The following is a 25,340-nucleotide window of genomic DNA, read 5'->3' on the forward strand; positions in this document are numbered from 1 at the left end:
AGCAATATCATGGCGGGCTACGTGATAAATGGGCTTCACACACAATACCCATATGGGGAATCGAACCCGAGCCTTTAGTGTGATCAGTGAACACTTTCACCACAAGACAACTGCTCCTTAAAAAATCAGAAATTATAAGAGTGATCGGAAGGGATTTTTCTGTTTATTCAGTTCACCAAACTGCATCTCATATTTTATAAAAAATGTAAATCTTTGGATTGGAAATTACATGTTTTGAAGCAATTATACGAAAATAACCGGTCTTTAATAAAAAGCACCCCTACCTTCAGACGGAATATTAAACACAGATCCTTATGGATATCAGTTTTAATAATTTCCTGTCTTATTGCATCCTTACAAAATGTAGACAATAGCTAATAATGGTTGTTTAGGTCAGCGTCTGCTCAAACTCTTTTCAAAATATATTCATTTTGACTGGGTCAAACAAAGGGCCAGATATTAGATATTTTACACCCTTTTGATACTTATTGCCCTAAATATCTCACAATCCCTCCATGGGTCACAGGCGAACCATGACTTCTGTCACCATATTGCTTCCAATCTCTTTTAAAAAATCAAAACTATGAATGGCTGATCAGAAAGTCGATCTGACAGTTTCCAATGATGGTGTCCTCATTTGCATAAAAAATCACATTTGAATAGATCTTGGATTCTGCTTATTTCTTCACCACCTCTGTGACTAATTTCAATCAAAATAGTACCTGCACAAATCTGTAAAGTATAACCCTTATAATATCATGCGCTCTGAAATTACAGTTTCCACATAATAGGTTGACCATCGTCATTCTCCATTCAGAACTGTCTGTTCACAAACATTGTTAAGATCAGAAATCAGGCATGCTGTTCCAAACCTTCACCCACCTACTAAAAACTTCAAAGCCCTGCTGATCAGAAAACAACCTGACGCTACCCCTAAAGCAGGTTTGCAGGATCTGAAGAGAGGAGGGGGAGGAGAGAAGGAGAGGGAAAGAGGAAGGGAAAACTGCTGCATAATATATGAATGAAATCCTGAAAAGATGAATTGCCCTGACAGAGTTTCCAGAAAATCAACCTTAAGTTGTCAGTCATATGAAAGGACAAAGGCAAAATACCTTTATTTACCATAATATGGTACCAGCCCTTGATGTACGAAAAGTTTTCTAGAGTTCCATGGCAGAACGTTTCTCATAACAATATCAAAAATAAAATCCCTAAGAAGAAAACCAAATGCTTCATGACTAGGTTGATATGTGTGCAGTGAATAATGTGGAAATACTGAAAATTTATATTCATTAATGTACAAATGTATCTCTTTCCACTGTGACAAATCATTTCAAGTGAACATTCTGATGAAAATGTCCCCATTACAAGGGAGATAACTGCATACAAGTCAAAAGTCAAACCTGGCACCCAATTGTCAGTTCTGAATGGAATACATTTTACATTCATTATAAAATGTCCCCAAAATGTCTAAGTAGTAACATTTGTCTGTTTCAATGATGACATTCATAAATATATGAAATACAAGAACTTATCGCGATCCTGTTACGTTAAATGCCCATGACGTGGTCAATGACGATGAATCTAAGTGAATCAGTGCTTCACTGGGGCCATATACACAGGGGAATAAGTCATGCACTGCACACAACAAAGGGGACTAGTTCCAGTGCTGATATTAGGACCTGGGGCCTATTCCACAAAGCAATGTTAACGCTACGACGACCATTAGCCTATGTCAAAGTAGGGGCGTTACAATCACCTTTGTGATAAGATAGTTTTGAGGAACGGGGCCCTTGACTTCCTCCTCAATGGCTTCCCCCACTATCATGCATCCAATAGTGTGACCCAGCACATAGGACCATCTGGAGAAACATACTGTGTTTTTCTAGCATTCATGTTTTGGCAAAAAAAGACGTGACAGCCTTGATTATCCAATAAACTATATCTCCATTTTATTATGATCGACATATTTTAGTGAGTGAGTCAATCGGTATGGTTTTAGGTTGCTTTTTGCAATATTCCAGCAATATGACTCTGGGGGACAAACGAAATGGGCTTCAATCATTGTACCATATCGCCATTTTAACATGCTCTCATCTGCGTAAAGCTATGCGCTGTGTAAAATTTTAACCACTTAAATTATTTAATTACAATTCCAGTGTCTTTCTTGCATGCATGCATTTATTTCATTGCATGACAGTATTAGTTATAAAAAACAGTAAAAAAACCCTTAAAATTGGTGATTACATTAAAAATGTATATATTTTTATTCGATAAACATTTCACCGATTCCTAACACTAAGTACTGGCATTGGCGACATGTCTGCCTTTTTAAATCATGCCAGATTGTAGTGGGGTAGCCTAGCAGGTAAAGCTTCACTTGTCACACCGAAGAACCTGGTTCGATTCCCTACATGGGTACAATGTGTGAAACCAATTTCTGGTGTCCTTGGCTGTGATATTGCTGGAATTGTGCACAAATGCATAAATCCTAACTCACTTACTCATCATGCAAGTAAAATGTATTTTCAATGTATGTCTATTTCTAGGATAATGTCTGGCACTACTTGGACTCTCAATACAAAACTAAGGTGGTGAATCCACTTTCTACATGTGGAGTCCATGTTATATATCATGACAATATGTAGACACAGTACACTGGACACATAGGGATGGAGATACAGCAGTGCTTAAAATATTTCCAGGTGCATAGTTGAACAAAGCAGTCTTTAGATTTCCACACGCATTACAATCTGGAATGAACTGATTGGAAGGTAACAAACCATTTCCTCGCTGGTCGCCATTAAAGACATTCCTGAAATTCAAATACCATTGCAGCTGCAGTGGCAGAAACGGAGGTTGTTGTTTGCCTTAATGCACTCGTTCACTGAAATAAGCTACGCTACAACGCAACATATGGCAAAAGGAATTTCAGTGAAAGTGAATTTTCCTCTACTGGCTACCGAACAGTTTTCGCCATATTTTAGCAGTGTTTACAAAATTACTCCGCCGTTCGTTAAATTAATGAAACAGAGCTAATCATGATACTTAATTAGCTATTCACCGATGTGTCCAGTCCGTTCACTGTCCCTGATCTTGTGTTTATATAACGCGGCGGAAGGGAATCAGGGCAGTAGATGTTTTCTCACAACTAACTGTAACAGTTATCGCCATTTAGAATTTCTCATGCTTTTTCGTGTGAAATAATATATATATTTATTTCATACAGTAACCTCATTATTGATTTTGTGACTATTTGAGTGTTTCTTTTAAAGTAGATTGATAGGCAATGAAACTAATGACTTGTGAACTTGAACTTGTTATTATATAGGTCGTGGGATATCCCCCCAACTATGTTAAACAATTTTTAAAGGGTTCATTACTTTATCTTTAATTTTTCTCTTATGTTACTCACCGTGAAGAATTTTCTTTTGCTGTCCTATATTGGTGTCAAATACCGTAGGAAAAAATACCAGAATTGAAATTGACAGGAACTGCTCACGTGTGATACTGATGTATTGGCGATAACTGTTGGCTAGCCAGTACAGTTTACTCAGTCGTGCTACATTGTTTATATATTTGTGATACAATTAAAATTAGTGATTTAAAAAATTAAATCAATAAAAACCCAAGTCTGAAGTTTCTACAATGATGTCTAGGCTGTCACCTGGCATATTTTACAACCAGTATGGTTGAATAAGAAAATACCACTCTCCATCTAACATCAGAAAAATAGACCTTCACATGGCACATGATTAAAATTAGCGTATGATCAGTTGTGTCAGGGTTTCACAATGAGTTCAAAGTTCACGCAGTTCAACAGTTCAACAAGTGCACTGAAACCATGGCAACACAACTGAATATGTAGTGACCTTGGCAACACAACTGAAGTGCACTGTAACCATGGTTACACAACTGAAATGGTTCTGAATGTCCAACTTGTGCATGTCACTCACAGCGTCTTCAACAGGTGTCTTGTCCATTTCAATCATTCATTTAAAAAACTGGTGACACAATCTGAAACAGAAATTAATAAGGAAGATTAATGGAAAGTACCACAACTGAGACAATAAAATCTATATAAACTTGTCCTTGTGAGTGAGTGAGTATGGTTTAACGTCGCTTTTAGCAATATTCCAGCAATATCAAGGCAGCAGACACAAGAAATGGGCTTCACACCCTGTACCCATGTATGGAATCGAACCTGGGTCTTTGGCGTGACGAGCCAACACTTTAACCACTAGGCTACCCACCACCCAAGCACAAGATGAGAAGACAAACATGTCAAGCATTGTTCCTGCAAGTGTAGATATTGGGACATCAAGACAGGGAGGGTCAGCATTGGGACATCAAAACAGGCAGGGTCGGTACTGGGACATCAAGACAGGCAGGGTCAGCATTGGGACATCAAGACAAGCAGGGTCGGTATTGGGACATCAAGACAGGCAGGGTCGGTATTGGGACATCAAGACAGGAGGGTCAGCATTGGGACATCAAGACAAGCAGGGTCGGTATTGGGACATCAAGACAGGCAGGGTCAGCATTGGGACATCAAGACAAGCAGGGTCGGTATTGGGACATCAAGACAGGCAGGGTCTCTATTGGGACATCAAGACAGGCAGGGTCTGTATTGGGACATCAAGACAGGCAGGGTCTGTATTGGGACATCAAGACACGCAGGGTCTGTATTGGGACATCAAGACAGGCAGGGTCTGTATTGGGACATCAAGACAGGCAGGGTTGGTATTGGGACATCAAGACAGGCAGGGTCTGTATTGGGACATCAAGTCAGGCAGGGTTGGTATTGGGACATCAAGACAGGCAGGGTCTCTATTGGGACATCAAGACACGCAGGGTCGGTATTGGGACATCAAGACAGGCAGGGTCTGTATTGGGACATCAAGACAGGCAGGGTCTGTATTGGGACATCAAGACAGGCAGGGTCTCTATTGGGACATCAAGACAGGCAGGGTCTGTATTGGGACATCAAGTCAGTCAAGGTCTCTATTGGGACATGAAGGGTCTGTATTGGGACATCAAGACAAGCAGGGTCTGTATTGGGACATCAAGACAGGCAGGGTCGGTATTGGGACATCAAGACAGGCAGGGTCTCTATTGGGACATCAAGACAGGCAGGGTCTGTATTGGGACATCAAGACAGGCAGGGTCAGCATTGGGACATCAAGACAGGCAGGGTCTGCATTGGGACATCAAGACAGACAGGGTCGGCATTGGGACATCAAGACAGACAGGGTCTGCATTGGGACATCAAGACAGGCAGGGTCTCTATTGGGACATCAAGACAGGCAGGGTCGGTATTGGGACATCAAGACAAGCAGGGTCGGTATTGGGACATCAAGACAGGCAGGGTTGGTATTGGGACATCAAGTCAGGCAGGGTCGGTATTGGGACATCAAGTCAGGCAGGGTTGGTATTGGGACATCAAGTCAGGCAGGGTCAGAATTGGGACATGAAGGGTCTGTATTGGGACATTAAGACAGGCAGGGTCTGTATTGGGACAAGTCAGGCAGGGTCGGTATTGGGACATCAAGACAGGCAGGGTCGGTATTGGGACATCAAGACAAGCAGGGTCTGTATTGGGACATCAAGACAAGCAGGGTCTGTATTGTGACATCAAGACAGGCAGGGTCTGTATTGGGACATCAAGACAGGCAGGGTCAGCATTGGGACATCAAGACAGGCAGGGTTTCTATTGGGACATCAAGACAAGCAGGGTCTGTATTGGGACATCAAGACAGGCAGGGTCTGTATTGGGACATCAAGACAGGCAAGGTCAGCATTGGGACATCAAGACAGGCAGGGTCTGTATTGGTACATCAAGACAGGCAGGGTCTCTATTGGGACATCAAGACGGACAGGGTCTCTATTGGGACATCAAGACAGGCAGGGTCTGTATTGGGACATGAAGATAGGCAGGGTTCATTAGGGTCTACTGTGACATACATTCACGTACATTCACTGCTGCTTCACTTAAGATCATCCATGCTCCTGATGTGTTTGGTCAACCATTTCATCATCCCGAACATCCGAACCCGCTTCCTTCCTGCAACACAAACAATGCAATGGTTGACACCATGTTCTCACTACTGTCTTCTCCATACTGAGTGAGTGAGTTAGATTGTCTTGCATGAAATCATGAAAACAGAAAGAATATAATTTCACAGAAAAGATATCAAAATGAAGAGAATATTTACCAAATATCTTTTGTAGTTCCTCGTCACAAACCATAAATTGCTTATTCTTTGGATCCTGAAACACAAGCCATAAGAGTGAGTGAGTGAGTGAGTTTATATGTAACGTCAATATGTCAGCCATACTGTGACAAGCCAAAATTCAGTTGAATTTGACCAAACAAAACTTGCTCCAAAATGTTCATGCTCCAGGAAATTACTTTGTCATTTTCTGACATAAAGGAACTTGACAAAGAGTGGAGTGTAAACAATGGATGTAGTAAACTGCTGTACCTGCAGATCTCGCTCCCTCATCACCTCCCACATCCTCTTCACGATTTCATGTCGAGACAACTGAAACACGGAACATGTCTATTAGAAACATTCAAGTACCAGTGGGGAGGTCGTTTAGCTTTGTTTGTTATTTAAAGCAAATATTCCAGCGATATGGCGGTGGTCTGTAAATAATCGAGTCTGGACTAGACAATCTAGTGATGAACAGCTTGATTACTGATCTAAGCAATTGGGATGCAATGTGTCAACCAAGTCAGCGAGCCTGACCACCCGATCCCTTAGTCACCTCTTACGACAAGCGTGGGTTACCGAAGGCCCGCATCTTCATGAGTTGGTGGTTAAGTAACAGACTTGCTAGGGGAAAAAACAGACCAATACAAGTGTGATCTCACGTCAAGCCAAAGTGTGATTTATCGCAGTATTCTACTACCACTAAGCTGGCACCTACGACTGCACACACGTACAGTTTATGGTGAAGCGATGACAGCACAACATTTGTCCTACCTGATCCTGCCCGATGACTGTAGCCAGCTCTGGGGAAAGCTGACACGGCTTGCTGTACATGGAGGTTCCTGAAGGGAGAGTGACAGAATGTATGTACTGATGCATGTACTGCATGAAAAACATGATCCCCCATTTTCCTCAGCCTCTGTCCACCCAAGCTCACAGTGCTTATTGAGTGACTATTGCTTTAGCTGTTTATACAATATTTCAGTCATACCACACCAAGTTAAACCAGAAATGGGCTTCATACCAGTGTACACTTGAATTGGACTGGAGCCTTTGCCATGATGAGCGCACTCTTTCACCCTGAGTGAGTGAGTTGGATTTTACGCTGCTTTTAGCAATATTCCAGCAATATCACAGCGGGGGACACCAGAAATGGGCTTCACACATTGTACCTATGTGGGGAATCGAACCCGGACCTTCGTCGTGATGAGCCGAACGCTTTAACCACTAGGCTACTCCACCGTCCCTTTCACTCTGAGGGTATGCACCATCCATTTTAGTTTATACCCTTATGACATATGATCACGTAACTCTTCTGTACATGTGAGCTCAAAAGGAACAAATAAAACCAACTGAAAATAATACCTTTCCTTTCTTTCTTCTCTTTGGGTTTCCTTGGGGCCTGCAAACAACAACGTTAAACAGTCACTGAGTGAGAGATCATGCAAGATACTTAGGTACATTTGAATTCCTGCTTAACTATAACAAATAAAGATGTGAAGAATAATGGACTTCATGAAGCATTTTTTATTTTAGTTAAAAATCATTGCAGAATCATTCCACTGACTAAGTTGGGCTTCCCGCCGCTTGTAGCAATATTCCAGCAATATCACGGCGGGGGACACCAGAAATGGGCTTCACATATTGTACCCATATGGGGAATCAAACCCGGCCGTGGGTGTGATGAATGAATGCTTTAACCACTGGGCTACCCTCAGAAACATTCCAAAGGACACCACCATGATCACTGAAAATAATATTTCTTTTTCAGGCAATATGAATTGAAATTTAAGAGAGGACAACCTCAATTTAAGAGGGTGGAATTCTTTCTGGTCCTTCTTTACTTGTCTTCACATTTGTCAGTATTTAGGATATACACTGCCACGTGTGCTGCCAGCTTTATTTCAATAAATGGGTTGCAGATCAGTCCATTTCGTAGGACATCAACGGGTTCTCATTTGAAATTTCATGGTTATAATCTCCATGAATTTGGTAATGCCATATAATGTCCTTTGAAAACGTTTTAAAAATCATGAAAATACTGTAATGCCATTTCCACTAAACAAATTTTCAATCAAATTCCAGTTTAGGCAGAAACATGACAGAAAGATATGATGACTTCTGTGCTGGGTATGACATCTGTACTTACTGCTGGTTTTTTCTGCGGTCGCCGCCGGGTCCTGAGATTCATGTCCTCCTCTTGCTGCAGCTGCTTGGCCAGCACCTCATCATCCACCTGACATCAAGAGTGAGTGAGTGAGTATGGTTTTACGCAGTTTATAGCAATATTCCAGCAATTTCATGGCGGGGGACACCAGAAATGGGCTTCACACATTGTACCCATGTGGGGAATCAAACCCGGGCCTTCAGCGTGAGGAGCCGGTGCTTTAACCACTAGGCTAAACTACCGCCCCTGATATGAAGGGTGAGGCCACATAGGCTTACTATGAGCTGAGGAAGTCAGCTGAACTTTGTAGCACTAGCCTAGCTGTGCTGAGGGAGCACTAGGTTTAATTCTGCGAAGGAGGTGGCTTGCTTAACTTGGCCTCTGCATGGACGCAGTTGGCTTAACTAGGCTTAACTCTTCACCAAAGGAGTTGGCTTAATATTAGTGTTGGGAATTGGTTCAAATCTAATAATTGATGATTGGTCTATTACAACCGATCAATCATCGAAAATAATTGGTTAGCATCATTTATCAAATGTTCCTGTTATTTTTGTTAATGCACACAAAATAATAAAGAAAAAACATGTAGTAATTTGGGGTTTTTTGCAAATTGCATCAAGTCCATTTGCACATTTTGCATATTTAAATGATGATTAGTATGTTAGGAACACATATTTCCTGGATTCTTTAAGATAAATTTAATCATGACTTGGAATGAGCTTGTAGTGCTTATGAAATGTAATTTAATGACACAGACAAAACCAGCCTTGTGAAAAATATTGTTAATGCAAACAAGTGTTCCAAGATTGGTCGTGTTCCATTACGAGAAAACATGTTCGATTGCTTGGTCGTTTAGTCACTGCGACCAATCTTCGATTATTTCAATTAATCGGACCACCACTACTTAATATGTCCAAACTCTGTGCTCAGGGAACTGGCTGATATGTCGAAACTGTGTGCTCAGGGAACTGGCTTAATATGGCCGAACTCTGTGCTCAGGCAATTGGCTTAATATGGCCGAACTCTGTGCTCAGGCAATTGGCTTAATATGGCCGAACTCTGTGCTCAGGCAATTGGCTTAATATGGATGAACTCTGTGCTCAGGCAATTGGCTTAATATGGATGAACTCTGTGCTCACAGAATTGGTTTACCTAGGCTGAACCCCGCACTGAGAATTGGTTTACCTAGGCTGAACCCCGCACTGAGGAAGTTTGCTCAACTCAACTTGAGTGAGTGAGTTTCGTGTTACACCGCTTTTAGCAATATTTCAACAATATCACGGCAGGGGACACCAGAAGTTGGCTTCATGTTGGGATTAGAACCCGGTGTAACAGGCCAAACCTGTCCTAGGCCAAACTTTCCCCACCCTTGAATCAACTTTAAAGGCTACTTGTTTCAAACCCTTGTTCTTTAATCAAAAGGGGGAGATTCTGGCGAAGCTAGGCTATTTCTTCCTAAACCTTGTTTTCATGTTTATGTGCGGCTTGAAAAGTCAGAAACAAAAACAAGACATAGCTATTCACATGAACACATTGACAAAATATTCATGTTGATGTTAAGTTCCATTAACAATTTACAGGTCATCTCCATATATAACATGGTTGGGGGCGCGGTGGGCGACCTGGCTAAGGCACCAGGCTAGTGATCCAGCGAGATAGAGGTGTCGGGATCAAGCCCACCTGTGACCGGGTGTAAAAAACTTGGAGTCAACTTTGTGTGCAAACTCTTTCAGTGTTGTCACAACCCCTAGTGTACAGTACACAACCCTGTGCACTTAAAAGAACCCACGAATCCGTTGGTATATGACCAGATGGTGGCCACATGAATACGTGCAAACACCTAGTTGCGGGTACAGCAACGTGCAGTGAACTTGGACAAAGAACTGTGACTATGTGCCCCAGTCCACCCAGCTGTGAATGGGTACCTCGTTAGGATGAGAAAGCCACAATAAGTCGGTGCGCCCAGTGGCTGCAAGAGTTGTATACTCCTCAGGGAGTTGAGATTGATAATACGATGTGCCGATGAGGTTGACATCCAGTGATCGAGGGGAAAAAATCCCAGCGCCCGTGAGCTAGCACTAGCTGCCTGGATATGTGGGCTATATAAATATCCTATAATAATAAATGGTTCACATTTTGTTTCAATATCCTTATATAAGGTGAGATTAAAAAGAAAAGCAAGCATAAAAACAAAGATATTATATCATTACTATTGTTTTATATTATCATTTACTTTTTTTTATATTTAAATAATTTACTTATCCCCACTTACTCCAAATTGGCTTATATTCGAAACTTTAACTAAATATCCAGTTTTTACTTGGATGTCCATATCCATTCAAAATTTTATTCCCTCACTCATGGCTTTAAATATGGCATCCATGTCGGCGACATCAATTTAAAAGTTGAAAGCAGACGTAAACATCAACACAAGAAGAAGAAGACAAAATCATCAATATCCCCCGCAATGGCAAAATACTCTTCATGATTATGTCTACGAGTTATGATTATGTCAAATATTTAGGTGTGTATATAGAAAAGTGGAAGGAGATTATTGAAAGGTTTTTACAGTTCTGCTCCAGAAAGGAGCACTATTACCAATTTCAGTCTATGTCAAACTTCTTGCCATGGAAACGCCAAAAATATTTTATTCAGAAATCCAAAACTACCAAAAGGCACCAGTACACCACCAAATCTATGTATGTGCCAAGTTTGGTGAAGAAACATTGAACGGTTTTAGAGTTCTGCTCCGGAAAAGAGCACTACCACTAATTTCAGTCTAAGTCAAACTTGTTGCCATGGAAATGCCAAAAATATTTCATTCAGAATTCCAAAACTACCAAAAGGCACCAGTACACAACCAGATCTATGTAAATGCCAAGTTTGGTGAAGAAACATTGAACGGTTTGCTCCGGAAAAGATAAATGTGCACGGACAGACGGACGCACGGACGGAGTCCATTTTAATATTCCCCGCAAAACGCGTCGCGGGGGATAACAACACAACACATATCTATATCAAATGCTGTATCATCTATCATTCCACTATATTGCCTTATTCTATATTCAAAAGACAAGGTTTGATAAGGGGCATACTTGGCCCATAGATATCTGAATCATATTCATTCACCAAGAGTGATTATGGATTAGTAAACAAGCTTATGTGAATAATGTTCCATTACATTTATACATAAATACAACAAATATTGGGGTAATCCCCGGAGTAAGAATATCCTAGGACAAAACCTTCCCGAGGAAAGTTTGGCCAAGGCCAGATTCTCCCCGGGGAAAGTTTAGACCGGGTAAGAAATGGCCTGCTACACCGGGTCTTCGGCATGGCAAGCAAATCAACTGTGATTGAGTAAAGGAGTTGGCTCAACTCTACAGTGAATTGGCTTCACAGAATACATCGACACAAAGGAGCCAAGTCACAGAGCCTGGCCACCTGAATCCACTCAGATGCTGCTTACAACCAGGGATACCAACATGGAGGATTAAATAAATACACAGGCCTCATCAATCTCCTACCCAGAGTTCCATGCGGCCAGCCAGCATAGTACCTCTGCCACAGGCCAGAAAAATGTGACGATTCGTCACATCTTGCACCGTCCATTCAATATAATGTACATATTTCTTAACTCTTTTATTTTTGACGAGCCTAAACATCTAATTAAACATCTTTGATAGAATGGCTTAGTTTCACTGAGAAATATCCTAAAACATTTAACACTATTTCGATTTGCGTAGCGATCCTTTGTTTACGTAGGTTGTACGGCTCTACGTGCTGTCATCGGAGCCGACAGGGAGCAAACGATGCAACCAGTTTGATATCTAAATATGTACTGTCATAAATGTTACTGTCGCAGTTGTGGAAGAAATATATGTAACAATGTAAAACATTGTAAAGAGCGTGCCGAAAAGCTTGCGTAAGGCCAGTCTCTTATTATTATGAATATGCACGTTTGTTTACAAACAAGAGAAAAGTCTGGTCACGTGATATGCAAATTAGCCTGTGGCAGTGATGTTATGCTCAGTCATAAGAGTGTGAGGACTCATACCATGGGAAAAAAAGATACAACAGCTGGCATACAAATCACTACTTTCACTTCATCAGCCTGTTCCCAATAAGCAACACAAATATTGAGTAAAATAAAGACAAGTCATCATAGCCCTACCCTATGCAGCAATGCATACTTTGAGTCATGCAGAGGCCCAGATAAGCTTCCTATCCGGGTAAAAATGCACATGGTTAAAAAGACATGCGGACAAAATATATTTCTAAAAATTGTGTGCGTACTGGAAGACATTGATGGCTATTGTTAGCGTTGATTGACAGGTTATCTTTGGTCACTCAGCAACTTATCATGAGTGAGTGAGTGAGTGAGTATGGTTTTACGCTGCTTTTAGCAATATTCCAGCAATATCACGGCGGGGGACACCAGAAATGGGCTTCACAGATTGTACCCATGTGGGGAATCGAACCCGTGTCTTCGGCATGACGAGCGAACGCTTTAACCACTAGGCTACCCCACCCGCCCCAACTTATCCTGAACAATGATTACAGGTATCAGTGTATCAGTGATATTCTGAACTGTTGTTTAAGTTACAGACATTGTCAAAATGCTAACATGGTCAACTTGATTGTAAATGAGGTTTTTTTTTACTAATTCATTTCCATTATATTTAAGTTGGTTTTCATTAGGTATGACATAAGGAAGTACATACTTACTTAGTAAACTGACTCAATGACATACAGTTCACTGTAATACCCACATATTTGAAAGCAGTGGGTAACGGAAAATGAAATACCCACTCAACATTCATAATACCCACTCCGAACAAAATACAGTGGGTACAGTACCCACATTAGTTAATGTTATCTGGAGCCCATCCTTGATAATCTCCTGGGTATACGTTCTGATAAATCTCTACTATACCCTGGATGCATCTACGGCTCGGTTCGATGATTTTATTACCTCCCTTGGTTGGCTTTTTATCCAATCAGGTGTCTACGCTGGGAAGTTAAGCGTACCAATCACAACTCACTTTCGCTTTTTAATTATCTAACCGATTAAACTTGGCAACACAATAATATATTGGCAGAGGTACTCTGAAAGAGATAGAAACAGTTCTTGCAGATATTTTTTAAGGTTTCGGACCTGTCAATTTGTCTGTATGCTTTCCCCCCAAACAAACTGCTATCCGGCTGCAACCGCTATCTTTGTTGACACTGGCAAGCTTGGTTGTAACGGCGGCTTATCTTATTGGCTACTGTGAGAATGCAGAGCCAGCAAAGGGAGGTAATAAAATCATCAGGCCAAGCCGTAGATGCATCCATGGTATAGTGGAGATTTATCGGAACGTAAACCCTGGAGATTATCGAGGATGTCTGGAGCCCTGGTCATGACACCTAACTCCACAAAAAATTAGTATCTATTTTGCTTGAACTTTGTAATCCATGCAATTTTGTAAACATCTTTTCTCATTTCTGTGGATCTGTTTAATACAGTTAGATAGAGAGAGATACAACAATCTGTAGGGTTTTGTCACAACCTAAAATTGAAATTTAAGGTCAGTAAATTTGGTAAATTATACTACGGCAAATACGAATCAATAATTGAGAAGGAAGCATCTGTTGCACAGTCAGGTATAATTAAACCATTCACAAGTGAATAATGATATCGTAAACGAGGCTTACCTCATCATCGTCTTCATCTGATAAAGCACTGTCTGACGTCTTTTTGGGCTGAAAATACAAAGTTTACTGTAAATGTGACACCTCACATCATATATAAGTGGATGAAATACTTTCAGAAGGCAACAGTCTTGATAAAATTTGTAACTTTATATATTTATAATACTTATCTGATCTAATCTTGTGCGATGTAGTGAGCGAGTGTGGCCTTATGCTGCTTTTAGCAATATTCCAGCAACATCACGGCAGGGGACACCAGAAATGGTGGGGAATAGAAACTGGGCCTTCGGCATGACGAGCGAATGCTTTAACCACTAGCCTACCCCACCACCCTTATGTGATGTAACCCATGCTTGTCGTAAAAGGCGACTAACGGGATCAGGTGGTCAGACTAGCTGACTTGTTTGACACATGTCACCATATCCCAATTATGTAGAACAGGGCTCATGATGTTGATCACTGGATTGTCTGGTCCAGACTGAATTATTTACAGACCACGCCTTATAGCTGGAATATTGCTGAGTGCGGTGTTAAACAAATACAAAACCAATCAGTTTATGTGGAAACAACCCAAAATAAAGTTTCCAACCTCTTGCAACAAGTCGCCCATCAGCCAATTTATTGTAGAGGGAACGAGTGGATGTACATTCAGCCAATGTAATGACACTGGTAACTCTCTTAGAGTAAGCTCTGGCGAGAGATCTTTGAAGATGTGCCAAACGTGAAGATGTAATGTTTGTGAAGTTGGTCATGGCGTGGGTGGATCAGCAAGACATCTCTTGCAGGATTGAGTGAGTTGGGTTTTACACCGATTTTAGCAATATTCCAGTAATAAGACAGGGGGGAGGGAGAGAGACACCAGATATGGGCGTCACACTGTGTCCATGTGGGAGTTTAACGTGGGCCTTTGGCATGACGAGCCAACGCTTTAACCACAAGCCTACCCCACCATCCCATGAAGGAGCCAGAGGGTTTAGATCTGGGAGACTTGTTCTTGCCGGCCATGATCAGAGAAAACTTCTCGGCTTACTAAAGCCTCTGTAGGAGACTTGTTGGAAGGAGCATGTAAGCGTTTGACTCTCCCAGGATATTACCTGTTGTGATCTCATGCTTGAGGAGATTTGAGTTTCGAACATCAGCTTTGACCTTGATGTGAAGAGAATCAATCAGTTGAAAGAACTGGATAGTGAGACCCTGTTCTGTTGATGTACCAGGTGACTGCTGCAGTGTCTGACTGGATCATGAGCAGGGTTTTACCACGACAGACAAACATGGGGGGTCCTGGGGACCCCTAATTATTAGTTTTAAGGGTCCTTGCGGGCAATATGAGGGTCCTGTGAAGGAACGTTTCAGAGAACTGTATGTTTTGATAATTTCTTTAGAGTCTGGAATGAATCATTCATCATATGAACTGATGGATGAAATGATGCAAGTAACTGCTCTGAAAGACACAAGAAAACACTTAGCAAAGTCAAAGATGTGTTGTGGGTACAGTGAATAATATTGTGCATCCCTATAAATGCTGTTAATATTTTTATGCATCCTTTCTTTACATTTGTGCGTACCGGACGCACATTCGCACGTCGTGTCAACCCTGCACGAGACTGGTCAGTCGAAGGATGTCAGACCAATGAGATACTGCTAGGATCACCACTTTCAATTTGAAGTCGTTGATGTTAAGGGATGACAGGCGATTTACTACAGCCATGCCCAAACGCTTCAGAGACACATTGATGAACAGATGGTGTGTTATGTTGCTACAAATGGAGTCAAAAAAGGCTCTGTCACAGATGTTCCGACACCACTGAATGAACTGACAGAGAGATGATGGTATATCAATCTTAGATCATGGATCATCAATCTGGACAAAAAGATGACAGAACGCTTGAAGTGGTCGTAGCTGCAGTTGTCCCCTGAGAGTAAGAGACTGAGCTGGCGTTAAAAGGCCCAGCTGTTCTTGCTACCGGCTTAAGGAACTAGATTGACCAAGTACCAGAGTGGAGTGCAAGTGGAAATTGTCTCTGTCTCCTCGACCACCTTTTGGGATGGAGGAACATCTTCCCTAGGCAAATGCCGATCTCTGCTTGGATGAATAAAAGCTGTTGAGCCTGAGTGAGTGAGTTTAGTTTCCACTTCACAGTTGGAAGAACAAAGGAGAGTGCAAAGCATGAGAAAGATTTAGCACCATAAATCCAACCTGCTTCTGGTTGAAGTTTCCAAAACATTTTTTGTGTCAACACGGAAGTCTAGATAAGCTGCGTATCTGCATAAAATATGCATATAAATTTCCAAAATATGCACAGAAATATATCTGTAGTGTCCCAAATACGCAAAGTAAATTACAGAAACATTTTGGTTATTTGCTAACCTGCGTACCCTGACTTACCGGCAAAAAACAAGTGCGTAACAGAAAGAAGCTAACTGTCAAATGTTACGATCGGATAGGGTAGATTATCGATTGAATTTCACTATGTAACTCTTCGTATTATGAACTACAGAAAGAAACAATCGCTCAAACGCAGTTAGTTATGTATGTAGCACTCATCTTGATTAGTTCTGCTAAAAATATCATCCAATGAAATCGCTTGTCTTGTTAGAAAGTCTGGACACTCATTGTTTATCAACAACGGCCTCACGGAAGTCGCGTGTTCATTCGTCGTCTAAAACATCATCTCAAAGTAAGATTTCGGCATTTGTCACAGTTCGAAATCAATCATTTGAAACTTCTGCCATCGCAAAAGAAATTATTGCTGAACTTATTGGAAATTGTTTTGAATCGGAGGTTGCTGTCGATAGAATATTGGCACATTTGCTCACCACTGTCACACACGCACCGGCAAAGAAACATGACGGGAATAACCTTTTGAAAAAAACTCAGGATGCATGGAAAATGAGGTTTCCATGGTTATCTTTCAATAAACAAACTGATGAAATGAGACTATGCTGCACGTATTGTCAGACGGCAAAGATAAGTTTGTCCTTACAAGTGTGTGGGCTAGTGATGGTACACCAAGTATTCAGACGTGAAGATCACAAACGTGCTTCTGATAAAATGGAGAGAGACAAGGGGGCAGATATAATACAAGAGGAATTAGGCGATGATGTTGGTTACGTTTGTTCTAATGATGACACCATCTTGTTTAATACTGTTTACTTTGCTGCCAAATCAGAATGCCCATCTGAACAGGTGAAGGGTCTGTTGTCATTACAGAAAATGAATGGTTTGGATGTCAAGTACAAGAACTGTAACAGAGATTCAAAAACTATTTGCCATGTCCTTGTGGCAGATATAACTTTGTACATAGGGATTTTATTATTTTAATGTTTTCTATTCTGTATATATATATATTTATCAGTAGGATAGTTAAGATATAGGTCATGTGTCCCTCAAGCCCTTAACAAACCCAAGCCATGACGTGCTCAACTGATTGGCCAAGCTAACCCTCCAAGTTAAACCCTTTGTCTAATAGCTTGCACTCTGCACAAAGTCACTCCACAGACAAGTTGACAGGAACTGTTCAAATCAGGTCAGTTCAATATATCTCTGTATATTTATATTATTGCATTTATATGTTGCAGTACATTTAACTTGTTCTATTAAAGTAAACTAAGTGTTTGCTGTTATCTAAATCTCATCCATTATCTATTTACCTAAATATGCTAAAACAGGCTTATAAATTGTAAGCTATTGTACATACTAACAAACAGTTTTTCTATATCTTTACTCTTGTGTGAGATAAGAGTCTGAATGTGTTGCAGAACAGTCTTATTTAAATTCTGTTGTGGTTAGGTATGCGTATGATATATACGGCATTAACATTTCAAGTAGTATATAAATTGTATAAGTGTGTTACTCTTAGTTATGAGAGTATATATATATTTTATTCAGATATATTCTGGAAATATTGCTGTGCTGGTCGACACCCCAGTCTCATCCACAGGGTAGGCACATTGCTTGTATTGTCCATTTGAGATTTGTATGATTATTAGATGTGTCATACTGTGTTGTACAATTAACTACATGTATATCCATTACTTAAAAGGTGTAATATAGATCAGTTAACCTACCCATTTACTATATGAGAACAATTTGTAAAAAAGTTCATAATCTTATTGCAATTAGAATATTTATAAATATATATCGTGCTATATACTTGGCAAGATTGGTTGTAACCTTACTATTTATTGTATGTTATCTAGTCTGTTTACAACTACTAGTATGACCTATTGTAACATTGATGATTTTATTGTGTGTAGTATTAATGTATCATTATTTCTATAAATGTTTCAGGGTGAATTATCGACTAATAAATGCTCCTTTGGGCAATAGCTCACACCCGTAGCGTGTGTTTGTCATTGTGTTACATTCACTGCCCTGCTACATCATGACAAAGACACTTGTCAATGAGATTAATTTATCTGAAGTATTTTCAATAATGCTTGATGAAAGCACTGATGTGACTGTTGAAGAAAGGTTAAGCATATGTGTCAGATATGTGAAAGCTGGAGAACCTGTGACTAGTTTCTTATGCAATCATCCTATTGATGATGGTTGTGCTCACACCATTGTTAACTGTGTAGCAGCAGAATTTGAAAAGTTAGGCACTGACTTAACAAAATGTGTTTCTCTCTCAACTGACGGCACTGCTGCTATGATGGGTAAGCGCACAGGTGTAGGAAAACAAATTCAAGCCAAGTATTCTCCTTTCTGCATCCAGACCCACTGTGTAGCTCACAGGCTGAACCATGCTTGCATTGATTCAATTAAGAAAATTGAATTCATGGTTAAGTTCAGAGACAAGTTCAATTCACTCTACAACTTTATATCTGCGTCAAGTAGCCGAAGACTTGCTCTTAAAAGAATTCAAACCCTTCTAGAAGAGCCAGAACTGACAATCAAGGAACCACATTCTATTCGATGACTAGGCTTGAAAAATGCAGTTGAAGCAGTTTTTGAAAGTTCTGAAGCTGTCCTAGCAACGCTGTCAAAATTTGCAGCTGAAAAAAATGCAGTTGCAAAAGGCTTGTACAAGTACTTTGCTAGCTATAAAGTGATACTGGTGATAGCTTTCCTCCTTGATGTCCACACAGAGTTGGCAGTGTTAACCTGTAGCCTCCAGAAGAAAAACCTTCTCTTTAGTGAACTCAGGCCGCTTATTGAAGGGACACTCGATAAAGTCGATACCATGAAAGCTCATGATGGGCAAGGCTTGAAGGAAATGAAGACCAGAATTGAAATAAAGAATGAAGAAGCATTTGTAGGTGGAGAGAAGTTGCTATTTGCTAAAACAATGAACGGACAGTTTGAGACCCTCAGAGCAGAATACCTGAAGAACCTCATGAAGAATATCAAGAACAGATTCAAGGAGGAAGACAGTGCCATTTTCACAGATATGAGTATGGCTCTGGAACCACTTACAGTAAACACTGTCTCTGGAGAGGAGTCTGGTGATGCTGTTGCACATCTTGGTGCTCTCTATGGTGCACAGGAGGAGGTCAAAGTGATAGAAGGGGATCTACACCAAAGTCTGGAAGAACACATTAAACTGGTGGGACCCCTGCTACAACCTGACAAACTTCTTGACGAAAGGCCCAGGCTTAGAGGAATGATCAGTGGAACATATTCAAAATTTCTACCTGAACAACTCTGCAAAAGGGTCATTCTGCTTCACAAAGATTCAATGCCAAACTGTGCCAAGCTTGCTTCTATTGCTCTGTGTATGCAGCTTACAAGTGTTGAATGCGAGCAGAGCTCCAGCACACAAAATCGACTGAAGAATAAGTTTAGAGCATCACTTGGTTCTGAAAAACTGGATTTACTCCTCAAAATAAGTATGCTGGGTCCCTCTCTGCAGTCATTTGATTCCCGTCCCGCAATCAAACACTGGCTCAGAAAAAGAAGGACGGACTCTTCTGTGATTACAAGCCCAGACCTGGCTAAAACGTCTGACACTGAATGACAATTAGCAAGTGTTCCATCAAGTGAACCATACCTGCTTCCATTTATTCAATATTATTGTGACAGTTCAAACAGTTAACCAGTTTAAAATAACATTCATGCCGACATGTATTTCAATTTAGTCACTGCACAAGTCAAATAATAAAGTAACTTAAAACTTCACATTTTGGGGATATTTACCTTTAAACAACGACCATGTTAATGTCTGATGTACAAACAACTGGCTATAGTTATCTTTTCTAACATTTTTTAAATTACGGACACAGAAAATACCCACATTTCAAAAAAAGGATGGGTATCGTAAAATTTGAGTACCCACTGAAGATCAGTAGTACCCATTTATAACAGACACCATGGGTAAAATACCCAGATTGTAAAAAGCTTATCTAGAGTTCTGGTCAACCTGAGTATCATTTTTGGCAGCGTTCACCAAACATAATTTATTGCTTAGGACACTTGGGTTATCATGTGGCTGAGGTGGCAAACAGCCACAATCCATTAAGCTTGCGACCACCTCCGTGGTGTAGTGGTTAGAGCGTCCGCCCGGAGAGCGGAAGGTCGCGGGGTCGATCCCCGACCGCGTCATACCAAAAGACGTTAAAATATGGTACTTGTTGGTCCCTGCCTGGCCTCGGCATTAATGGGTACAACAAGGACTGGTCAACTCGATGTCAGTATAATGTGTCTGAGTGGGGTATTCATGCTTCACTGCGGCATGGTATCTCAGTGGGCTAGCACTATAAAACCAGCTTAAGTCTGGGCTAGTACCAGCAGCCGCACATACACATACACACACATGCACATCGTCATATGAGCGAAATATTCTCGAGTACGACGTAAAACCCAATTTCACCTCACCTCACCATTAAGCTAGCCGTATTTGGATGCGCAATTTCTGTACTCTGAACTCTGAATTAATACTGTAAGTATTTAAGACTTAAGGACTAAAGAAAGTCTTTTAAATTGGGCCAGAAAATCTACCATCTATTCTCTAAATATTGAATATCTTCTGCCCCTAACATCACTGTACCTGTGGCTTCTTCTCAACCTTCCTCTTCTTTATCACCGGCACAGGTTCAGGCTGAAACAGACAGGTGTGTCTTAATACACATCATGGCGAAATGTTTCATCAGTTCATGTGAAATTATCTTCCAAATATATATCTGCCTGCTTAGTGTTTGTTGTTCAACACCCTTCTCTGTCATACTCCATCTACCGGTGTATTATAATGCTGACCTGTGACAAGATGGCTGTGGATGTTGCTCACGTTAATCACAGGTTTGTCTCATTTAGCATCTAATTTTATACCCTGCGGATTCGCTTGAGCAACCTATTAGTGGTGTTCCAATGATCGAAAATCGATTGAAAGAGTAATTAAAAATGATTATCAATTGTAAAAGAAAATATTTTCCATTAATTGGAATTTTGTTGTTTTAGTTTAACACACTTGAATGAAGTAAACTAGCGATTAAATATGACGAATATTCATGAACAAACATGCGCTCAACAGCGTAAAGCTATGCGCATTGTAAACTTTTAACTACTTTTATTGTTTAATTACAATTCCAGTGTCTTTCTTGCATGCGTGCAATTTCATTGCATGACAGTATTAGGTATAAGAAACATTTATTAGAAAAAACCCTTCAAATTGGTTATTTCATTAAAAATGTACATATATTTCGATTATAATCGATAATCGTTTACCACAATCCTCCGATAATCGATAGTGGATTTGGTTTCCGATTCCCAACACTACAACATATACTTGTTGCAACGAGCAGTTTAGGGAGTTTGGTGGTCAGGCACACTGACTTGGCGGATACATGTCATCAAATCCCAGTTATGTACATAAATGCTCATGATGTCAATCACTGGATTGTTCAGCTTGAAGTTTTAACCACCAACAGGTTGGGTTGTTGTTCATTGCCACACTCAGCGCAATAATCCAGCTGTATGGCGATGGTCTGTAAATAATTGAGTCTGGACTAGACAATCCAGTGATTAGCAGCATGGGCATTGATCTACACAACTGGGATACGATGACATATGTCAACCAAGTCCGCGAGCCTGACCACCCGATCCCGTTAGTCGCCTCTTACAACAAGCATGGATAGGCACTGCTCATTCACTCTGGGCAGATAAATCTTAGTTCCCTGTATATCATTGCTATTTCATAAATAAACTTACTTCATCGAACGATGAATCAGATTTTTCTCCTGTGTCTTCTGCATCACTTGTGTCTTTTCCCGCTTAGAGTTATAAGTCTTTTCCCGCTCGGCCATTTCGTGTCACATGATCATTGCCTTTTGATTTGATGCTGGTGGTTTTCTTTGACTTGGACTTGGGTTTTTCTTCCTTCTCACTCTCTTCCTCCTCCTGTCCTTCGGTAATCATCTTCATGGTCAGTGCATCAATCTCCTGCTTCCTGTGGAATAAGACAAAAATTGTAAGGCTGTAAATTGTAAACATGTTCCATATTTCCAAAATATTTGTTTTGTTTGTCTGCATGTTGTTTGATTTCTATCTATATGACAGCAGTGAGTTAATAGTGAATGAGTGAGGTTAGTTTTACGCCGCACTCAGCAATATTCCAGGTATATGTGGCGGTCTGTAAATAATCAAGTCTGGACCAGACAATCCTGTGATCAACAGCAAGAGCATCGATCTACGCAATTGGTATACAGTCAGGTGTCATTCAAGTCAGCGAGCCTGACTCCCCAATCTCCCCTGCCTCTCACGACAAGCATGGCTTGCTGGAGACCAATTCTACCCAGGTTCTTCACGGGCGGCCAGTCATTTAAAACTTCATCCTGGAAGGTATCTCATGTATGTTAGTTTTAAGTCAAAATATGTGATACTCTAGTTGTTTTACTGCCCACTGACCACAAGTTTTTATGTTAGATTCTAAATTTATTCATTTTTATGTTTGAATTGTTCTTGTCGCGATATGGCTGAAATACTGTGGATGTGACATTAAGTATTAAATCACTTTGAGTATTTATGCCAACCTGCAAGAATTTTACTGAAAAACATGAACCAAATGTGCACCAAAATATGTCTGTTCATTCATGGAAACCCTGTTTAAGTACTGAACCCAAATAAGGTGTTCTAAACTAGATAACATCAATCAAGTGAAGCGGAGGTACGCCAAGATTGAAGCAGGGATTAAGGCTACACAAATGTAGAGAATGGAAGCAGAAACCCCAAAATACTGTGTGTGGGGGAGACACACAAATATACGAAGAACATACACCTATAGCACATCAAGAGTAGTCATCTGTGTCTGTTATTTTACCCATCTGTCATTATTATAGGATATTTATATAGCGCACATATCCAGGCAACTAGTGCATGCTCAAGGCACTGGTATTTCTCCCTCGATCATTTGATGTCAATCTCAACGGCACATCGTATTATCAATCTCAACTCCCTGGGGAGTATACAAATCTTGCAGCCACTAGGCGCACCGACTTATTGTGGCTTTCTCATCCTAACGAGGTACCCATTAACAGCTGGGTGGACTGGGACACATAGTCACAGTACTTTGTCCAAGTTCACTGCACGTTGCTGTACCTGCAACTAGGTGTTTGCACGTATTCATGTGGCCACAACCTGGTCATATACCAACGGATTCGTGGGTTCTTTTAAGTGCACAGGGTTGTGTACTGTACAATAGGGGTTGTGACAACACTGAAAGAGTCTGCACACAAAGTTGACTCCAAGGTTTTTACACCCGGTCACAGTTTGGCTCGATCCCGACACCTCAACCTCGCTGGATCACTAGCCTGGCGCCTTAGCCAGCTCTCCCACCGCAACCACTGTCCACATGATCACCGATTCATTCTAGGCTCTGAGATAATTATCGGAACATACAATACTCTCACAATTTCAATACCTTACTGGGCCCTAATACTACAGCAAGGACCGAAAAAATTTATGAATGGACGTCCCTTGGACTCTAACATCTGAATGTGATGGTAAGGCGATGTGGAAGATATATTTCCTGTAAATTGAATAGTCATGTTAATGACATCACCTACTCCCATGAGCAGAAGTTAAGTTTTAATTCTGCTACTCCTCAAAACATGGCTACTGTCATCTCAAACCTTTCAAAAACAGGTTGAACATGGTTAACCAACTCTGACATTGCAAAATGTTTTCTTTTCAAATTGCATAAATTTATTTCCACACAGATCTTCATTTACAGACATCACATTTACATGAAAACTATCAATTCCCATATGAAATATAATTAGACTAGAGTTATGGATAAAACATTATCTAAAGCACTGGTTTGGGTATTTAAAACAAAAACAAACTGGATATGCACTGAAAATTCCATTGTAAATTAAAAATTCAAGATGGTCAAATTGACAGTTTCAGGTTTTCAGCCATTTGGGTACGTTACTGTATATAGGCATCCCAACATGTATGTACACAGACCCACTATCTGTAACTGGTATCCATGAAGCCATTACAAGCATTAAAAAAAGAAGAGCATTTCCACGTTTTTACAGAAACAACACAAATACAGAACAAAAGACAAATGTCTTGATATTTTACAAATGGTAACATCGAATCTTCTACAGAAACAGTTTCTTTTGTACAGGTCGACAATAAACAGTCGCCATAGCGAGAATCTAAAAGTAAACACGTGCGGTTTCGCGACATCGCCCATCCGGTTCTCACGAGGTGACAACAAAATGTTTGTTTTGATTCCGTCCGGTGTAAACAACTCGTATGCAATAGAAGCTTCCATCGCCACAAAATTCTTTTTAGGTTTATTTAACTATTTGTTCATGTCCACTCATTTTTTCAACGAATTACCTGTCTGTGAGCTCGATTCCGAACATTTCTTCCAATTTTCGCCGAACTTTCTTCGCCGACAAAGAGTCGAGGTCGGCATCTTTCAAAATGTCTGAAAATTGAAATGGCAGAATATACATTCAAATAATACATATTGCTTGTTGATTCAATAACTTTGACTTTGTGTTCTCAAGCAAAACCTCAGCTGCATATCTTACTTTTAATGGCTTTCTTCAAATCTCCTGTTTTCACCGAAGCCGCCATGATGCTGATTCGAACCAAGGGAAGTTACTCTAAATATTTTGTTAAAGAGCTATTATTATCGTGGACCAGCCCGAACAGAGTTCGAATTAGGGGAGTGAAATAATTCGCAATATGGACAAGACAAAGCGTGAATATCTGGTTTCGATTTTTTATTGTGGTTGATTTACACCACGTGTGGGTGGCCTTTTAGAGCTCATTCGATCTGTATCAATGAGAAAAATAAATTCAGTAACAC

General features: G+C 40.5%; 1 protein-coding gene across 1 annotated transcript; it reads right to left on the reverse strand.

Annotated features, from left to right (window-relative positions):
- Positions 1-21,090: 21,090 nt before the first annotated feature.
- LOC124261109 (chitin synthase 5-like) lies at positions 21,091-25,123 on the reverse strand. Its single transcript, XM_046695426.1, has 4 exons — positions 25,060-25,123; positions 24,863-24,953; positions 22,223-22,460; positions 21,091-21,116 (listed from the first exon to the last, which is right to left on the reverse strand). Exons 1-3 carry the CDS (start codon positions 25,103-25,105, stop codon positions 22,292-22,294), a joined length of 306 nt encoding a protein of 101 aa, XP_046551382.1. The 5' UTR covers positions 25,106-25,123; the 3' UTR covers positions 21,091-21,116; positions 22,223-22,291.
- Positions 25,124-25,340: the final 217 nt, after the last annotated feature.

The sequence above is a fragment of the Haliotis rubra genome, unplaced genomic scaffold (genome assembly GCF_003918875.1).
Source record: "Haliotis rubra isolate DU_JTF1 unplaced genomic scaffold, ASM391887v1 Scf79, whole genome shotgun sequence".
Taxonomy (NCBI): domain Eukaryota; kingdom Metazoa; phylum Mollusca; class Gastropoda; order Lepetellida; family Haliotidae; genus Haliotis; species Haliotis rubra.